The 7,532-nt window shown below is 42.5% G+C and overlaps 1 protein-coding gene across 1 annotated transcript; it reads right to left on the bottom strand.

Annotated features, from left to right (window-relative positions):
* Window positions 1-1,300: 1,300 nt before the first annotated feature.
* LOC149834666 (uncharacterized) lies at window positions 1,301-5,266 on the bottom strand. The gene is made up of 2 exons (XM_090010240.1): window positions 4,294-5,266; window positions 1,301-1,325 (listed from the first exon to the last, which is right to left on the bottom strand). The coding sequence occupies exon 1, from the start codon at window positions 5,025-5,027 to the stop codon at window positions 4,299-4,301; it is 729 nt and encodes a 242-aa protein (XP_089866366.1). The 5' UTR covers window positions 5,028-5,266; the 3' UTR covers window positions 1,301-1,325; window positions 4,294-4,298.
* Window positions 5,267-7,532: the final 2,266 nt, after the last annotated feature.

The raw sequence follows: 7,532 nt of genomic DNA, 5'->3' as shown, positions 1-7,532 counted from the left end.
AGGTTTTGGTAATGGAACTGAGTTGGTTCACTCCAAAGATCCCATCTCACGATGGTGAGTGGGGAAAAGGGGTGGTGAGGCTAGGGTTTAGAAACACTTCCTCTCTCACCGTTCATGGCGGGCCACCGGTAAGGTCGACCACTAGTGAACTGAGGTGTTGCTGGTCGTGGGTGGCTAGCATGCACCAGCTGATGAGATCCTCTGACCGTCAGCCTGCACCTCACTGACGTTTATCAGGTGAGAGAGTAGGAGGAAGAGGGGTGTAGAAGGGGGAACCGGGTGGCCTCCCAATCGGCAACCAGGAGTGTCGTCAATTAGATGGTGTTGGTGGAGGAAAGAAAAGTGAGGGTGGCGATGGTGAAGAAAGGAAGACGAGCGGGTCGCTTCTTGGTGGCTGGTCGACAATTCCAAAAGTATGATAGGTGTTGGAGGGTGGAAGAGGCAAGATAAGAGGGGTTCCAGCAGGGATGCTGACTGGGGGCCAGGGCATTCAGTGGTCTGGGATTTTGTTCGGAGGTTCATGTGAAGGCAAAGACAGTGATGGTGGGGACGAGGAAAGAGATGGTGAATAGAGGAGGTAGGCTGTCAACGGGAACACCGACTGTAGATTCGACAAAACCTGTGTTGGGCTTCTCTTCACGTTTTCAGCAGATGAAGGGCCTACGGTAATCCATGGTGGCACAATGAGTGAATGCTTGGTGGTTCATTTATTCGGGTAGCCGTAAGCCATGATCAATTGTGTAGCTATTCAATTTGAGTACCCGGTGAATACCGAATTCGATGGGATTGTTCATTCAAATCTTTTTATTGAAAGAATTGAGAAGAACTGGTCCTTTTTCTCTAACAAGATCTTTCTTTGAACTTAGCAATAAACCTATGATCGAGAAGAACACCGATGATCAAGAAGAACTACCAAAGCTCTGAAGCCAATTTGATGTCGTGGATAGGAGGATAGCTCCTGAACCTTACAGGAATCGATACCTTAGCGTAGGTATGAAACTATAAAACTAAAAAAAAATAACACAAAATTGAAGGAAAATAATGAAAAATCACCAATAATTTATTAATCTATATTTCTATCTCTATAATGAATATTTATAATAATAAAAAAAAGCCTTAAAAACCTCAAATTTATTATGGATCTAAGATAGATCTAATCCAAACATGACTCAAGATCCAATATGGATATGAGATAGATTCGATATTAATTAAAATCCAAAACAAGATTCCAAACTAAGATCAAAACTAAATAATTACAAAAAAACTAAATAATGAAAATGAATCCTAATGAACCTTATAGACCCAGTAGTGTCTCGCTCCCACTCCTGCATCAAGATCCCAAATGTATAGTTAGAATTATTAAAAAAAAGAAAAGAAATAACCCAGTTTGCATATTCTTATCAGTAAATACAGAATTGTGCAATAAAAAAAGTGTGTATAAAGAGTTTTAGTAAAACGTTATAGAAACGACTAACTGATATCCTCTTCTATTCAAATTGTATATTATAGTTCATCAAAAAACATTTTCCATTATCTCTTTTTATTTTTCTCTTGGTATGACTGTTGTATAGTACCTAGGGGTGGGCAACGGGCCGAGCATCCCACCATGGGCCGGGTTTGCGTCAAGGTTTTAGGCCATGACCCGTTAGCTATCGGGTGGAAACCTGGCTCATTGTATACATGAGCCGGGCCTAGGTCAGCCCACGGACTACCGACTCGATGGACCTAAGCTACCTAATTAATTTTTTAGTAGCTGGTTGCATAGTTACGTGGTAACTATTACTATTTACCTAATTAGTTGCATTGATTATATGACAAATAAAAAGATAATTAGTTTGGTGCATTAATCTTTCATTTAATTCAGTGTTTTTGGTTTTATAAAAAATTATTTATGAATTTCATTCGAAAATAACCTACAAATGGGTTTGGGCGAGGCTGGACTGACCCGTTGAACATAATTGGCACATTGGGCCGGGTCATAGGATGCCCTTCAAAACCAAGCTAGTTAAGAACTGGACCATAACCTGGCACATTAATAAATGGGCCGAACCATCTCCGGGGCAGGCCGGGCAGCACCTTAAACCTGATCAGACGATCTCTAAATAGGCCTGAGACGGGCTGGGCCAGCCCGATGCCCACCTCTAATTAGCACCCATTGGCATTTGAATATGAGACAACCCTGGCCAAGATGGTGTAGCTATCACATTTGGACCTGTCCTACTTATCGAGATGATCCAATGCAGTTCGATTCTTGAATACCAGCAAGCGTAGACTCCATTAGAAGAAATATTTGTTGCTTATTATTACTATTATTATATTTTTCTCTCTCAGTGGCCGTTTAATTGCTCAAGACATTTTGTCCATGAAAAAATTGTCTTCAAGACAAATTTATCCAGTAATGTTTTATCCGAGAAAATCTTTATCTTTTGAAGAGGAGAAAAACATAAATAATTTTTCGTGACGCCATTGTGATTCGAAAGAGGACGAGTCACTTTGAAAATTGTGCAGAAAAAATGTGTTGAAAAAAAAGCACTACAAGACCGACTAATTTTTTGTAGCATAAAAATTTCCTGTATTTTTTTTTGAAAGGCAAGCTGGGGTTAGGCAGACCCCCACCTACCACTGGGATTTGAACCTTCAACGTTCCACTACAAGGAGACGTGCACTGACAGCTCCTACCAACCAGTTGAAGCCCCCGTTGGTGGAACAAGGAAAAAGAGTGGGCCTCTCAGTTTTTTTCGGGCAAGTTTATAGAGATCTCCATTCAGCCTTGTGTTTGGAAAGATGGGAAAAAAGCAATGACATTTGCTTTTTTCTAACAGGAGAGAAGGAGCAATGCTAATTCCTAGCTTTCTAGTTTCAAATATGAAATATATACCTTCACTCCCTTGCTTTGCTTTCTCTCACATAGGATTAGGGGTGTCAATGGGTCCGGTTTGACTCGAACCAGACCCGTAAACCCTATAGGATCAGGGTTTGGTGATAAATAAGATGGCCCAATTAAAATCCGGGTCAGACTTGAAGGGTCCTATTAATATATGGGGCCCGGTATGGTTTGTGAAATTTCAAACCAGATCCGGGCCTGATCCAAGTTCCTATTAAGATCCACAAATTTTCAATGTAAAAATAATAAAAAAATATTATTTTACCAGGTATGGCCCCAGGTCTGGTTCATGTAATCTTTATAGGATCCGGGTATGAAATTTCTCTTATGATGGGTTCGATTAGGGTTTGGACCCAGTGCCATCATCTCAAATCAGATTTGGGTCTGGTTCTATCTGGGTTCGAACCAAAACCGACCAGTTGACAATATGATGAACATTGGAGTCCATAGGAACAAAAAAACCTACTTCTCCAGAAACATTGAAAATGCTAGCTTCGACTCGCAGGCTGTCAAGCTCGCTTAGTCACGCAATCGATTTGAATTTTGACATAATGCTCTGTTAATTACTCGCTAAGTTAATTTTGTTATCAACCCTCCATTTCTTTCCATGGTTAGGCTCATTTATTTCGTAGAAACATGATTCATTTTCTTATGAAAAATGGGTGGATCTTTTCCCAATGGATGAAACAAATGCCTCTACCATTAGGGGTGTCAACGGGTCTGATTTACCCTAACCCAGCTTCACTACTATACACACAAACGCCACCCCCCTCCCCCACCTAAAAAAGAAAGAAAAAAAAACAACCAAATTATGGATATGTTTAAAACTTAAAAAGTCGCATCTTTTTTCACATCAAACTCTGATTTTAATAGAAAAAGAATTATCTGCATTGAAAAAAAGCAGAACTAACACCACAAGGTGAAAACAAATACAATAACGCAAGCAAAGAACTTACAGAAACATGATATATAAATTTTAAAATCTCTATAGGGATCTTCTAATATGAAAAAATTGCTTTAACTAAGCTCACAAGGGCCCCGCACACCTGACTTGGTGAATCGGCTTCAAGGCATTCCAGTTAAACTACATCTCAAGTTTGATACCAACTGGGGCTCTCACGTCACCTTGTGTTGGGACGTTGCAAGTTCAAATCCCAATGGTATCGTTGTGTTACTGGTAGGGTCTGCCTAACCCTAACTTGAAAAAAAAATATTGCTCTAATACAGATCTCATCCTTTGATATAGAATGAGTTCGATCATACATTCAAACTTAATAGTCCAATCAATGGTTAGGATTGGTCCACATTTTCACCTGAATATGGAATGATCTAACCGTCCAGACAATGCATCTGGACGGCTAGGGTTGGGTGGGATCCTTTTTGTAATTAATGAAATCTCCGTTACAAACCTGAGCTAACACTGAGTGGCCGCCTGAATCTTTGCCGGAAACCTTTGGTCCTTGATAACCGTCTGATCAAACAGATCGATCTCGATGAGATTGTCCTCCTCCACCGGGAAAAACCCCAACCCGCCGCTCTCAGACCGGCATGTGTCCTTCCCCAAGAAGATGGGTATCTCGATCAACCCGTCGTCCTTCTCCTCCTCCCACCGGAGGCACCGTTTTCTCGGCCTCTCCCACTCTTCCATATCCGGAAAACCACCGTCCGACGAGCTCTCCGAGTCGGAATCCGGGTAGCACAGCCCCAGAGAGCACGTCTCCTCCCACCCCCTCGCCGGAGGGGAATTTCTCTGCGCATCTCCGGCTACTACCTTCTCTTCCTCCTCTTTCTCTCCTTCGTAGTCCTCATATATCACCTCTAGCGGGGCACTCCGGTTCCACTCCACGAATACATCGGAAAACCACCGTTCTCGCCGGAAAACCTCCTCCCTTTCTCGTTCCTCCGCTTTCTCGCGCTCCCCATGTTCAATTTTGATGGCTCGTTTCGGGCTTTCGGGTTGTTTCTGCTTCTTGGTCGATCCAAGGTGAAGGATTCCGGCAAGGAGGGCGCCAGTGGAGATGAGAACCGGCGAGAAGAGAAGCCAGAAAAAGAGGCGAGGGGCGTAGAGCAGTACCAGCACGTAGAAGGAGACGATAACGGAGAGTAGGGTGTTGGAGTTCAGGGATGAGAGCGTGGAACCCATCTTTGTGAACGCATTGGTCAACTACCAAATGACAATGAGCTAGAATGAGCTACTACTCATAGGGATGTTCTTTCAGAGAGAGAAAGTTGAGGACCAGAACGCCCCAAGAGTTTTTATGACTAACCTACCGTTCACAAATATATATATATATATATATATATATATATATATATATATATATATATATATAAAAAGAGGCAGACGAATTGAGGGGGTTGGTGTTTTTCTCTAGGGAGAGAGAAACAGTGATGTGGCCATGCATGTAATAAACTAACCATGAAGTGGTTCTTTCTGTACAGAGAGAAAGAATCGTAATTGTTGCCTGTTTGGTTATATCTATCTTAAGCATTGAGAGAGAGAGAGAGCCAAAATGGAATCTTTTTCGCTTTTTTATGCATAACAAAAGTGAGATGATGTAATTGTCTTTTAGAGAAAGAGAGAATATTTGTCACTGTACGACCAAATACACTTACCATGGGGTGACCAAGAATGTAGAGCGCACTTAATTTGTGTAGAAAGCAACAGCAATGGACAAGATTAGGTGCAATCACATTGCACATTTCAGTGTGCCGCCGCCGCTGCACGGAGCTAAGTATGGTCTAGGGTTGATTCAGAAATCTCTAATAAGGGGGTTTAGGTGAGTGTTGCGTGTTAGAAAATCGTGTGAGCCTACGTATGTTGAACCACACATTATAAAATTATCTCAGGTTCAGGCTCGGTTTATGAGATCTAATTTGAACGAGTCCTGTGGTATCTCATATGGTATGGTAAACTATGTAGAGAAACATGCCCTATCTACAATTATGTAATGAACTGAATTGAAAACAGACTCCTAAACACATTAGGTTATGGTCCACAAACCTTATATAATAGCCCTCTTTTCAGGCTTCCCATAAGTCGAAAAGAGATTCAGTCCCTCTCATTAGATTTAGAGAGAAAAATGGCCAGATATACAGGTTTTGCAAGATCATACCCGTCAATGATCGACCGAAGCGCTATATATTCAAGTAACGCTTCCACATTAAGTTTTATTTAAAATTTGATTTCAACAGCTTAACGTGAACATAGATTCAATCATCTTTTAGTTTTTGATGAATTAATAAATCCAACAATTGGTATCAGAGCACATATTTCAGTTGAATTGTTGAAAATACAATTTTTTGCGATAGATTTTTTTTTGACGGTGTCGATCCTATGTGATTGGTGGCGGGGCTATTCTGTGTCAGCCAGTTGAGTAAAAAGGGTTGCTCGACCCTTTCCCCTTTGGCGTACTAGACAACACAAACCAAAAGAGTTTTTGGGCCATTCTCTTTTCTGACCACCGGATCGGGAAGGGCCATCGGGCCCTTCTTATTATTGCAATCAGGAGAACATGAAGCATTATTAGGCCCTTCTCCGTTGCTGATAAATTGAGCAGAAGGGCCGTTCGGCCCTTCCTCAATTTATTGTCATCCAGACCAGACGATGCCTGTCCATTCAAATCGTCGGACGACGCCTGTCCATTCAGATCACTGAACTATGCTCTTGTTTGTTCAGATCATCGGATGACACCAGCCTATTCAGATTGTCAGATGAAACTTACCTGTTAAGATTTTTGAACGACATTGGAAAGCAACTGATCAATCCATAGAATCTTAGATTCACTGATATATCAGTGCCGATTTTGGACCAGTGTCGATGACCTTCACCGGCCGACGACTTATGCAGCGTGATTCTGTCTTTCGGGCCGGTGGACATCAGCATCTAGATTCGTCGTTCATTGACAGGATTTTATGTTGGGCCGAGTCTTCAGGTGAGTCTTTCGACTGGTAACCCTCGACCGATTCTCATACCTGCCATTGTGTCATCCCTGGCCAGTTCAGTCATTTGTCCAGGGACATCATTGTGTTGGCTGTTCACCCATGTCGGACGTTGGATGGCGCCTGACGATGATGGGTGGGGTTTTAGGTTCACCCTAGCCACCGTCATCAGGTGGTTCAGGACTATAGACCATCCACTGGTATACCCAATCGCTTCGCCGACATCCAGGGCCTCTTCATTTTGGGCCATCACGAGAGGTAATCAGTTCGTCGACATCCAGGGCCTTTTCATTTTGGGTCATCACTGGAGATAATCAGTTCATCGACATCCGGGGCCTCTTCATTTTGGGCCATCAACGGAGGTAATCGGTTCATCGACATCCAAGGCCTCTTCGTTTTGGGCCATCGTCAGAGGTAATCGGTTCATCAGCATCTAGGGCCTCTTTATTTTGGGCCATTGTCAGAGGTAATCGGTTCATCGACATCCAGGGCCTCTTCATTTTGGGCCATCGGTGGAGGCAATTAGTTTGTCGGCATCCTAGGCTGGAATGATCCATCACTAGCGACCGAAGACAATCGTAGTTCGGTTTTCCGCACTTCACCAATTTTTTTTTGATGTCCGACGAATCGTTCGGGTAAGGCATCAGATGCAAGTAGGTTTGACATTTTTTTTTCCGACCAGATGTTTTGGGTAGGCCAGTTCAAT

This window comes from Nuphar pumila, chromosome 6 (genome assembly GCF_984573655.1).
Source record: "Nuphar pumila chromosome 6, dmNupPumi1.hap1.1, whole genome shotgun sequence".
Classification (NCBI taxonomy): Eukaryota; Viridiplantae; Streptophyta; class Magnoliopsida; order Nymphaeales; family Nymphaeaceae; genus Nuphar; species Nuphar pumila.
Note: the sequence above shows the minus strand (reverse complement) of the source record. Positions and strands in the feature narration are given on the sequence as shown.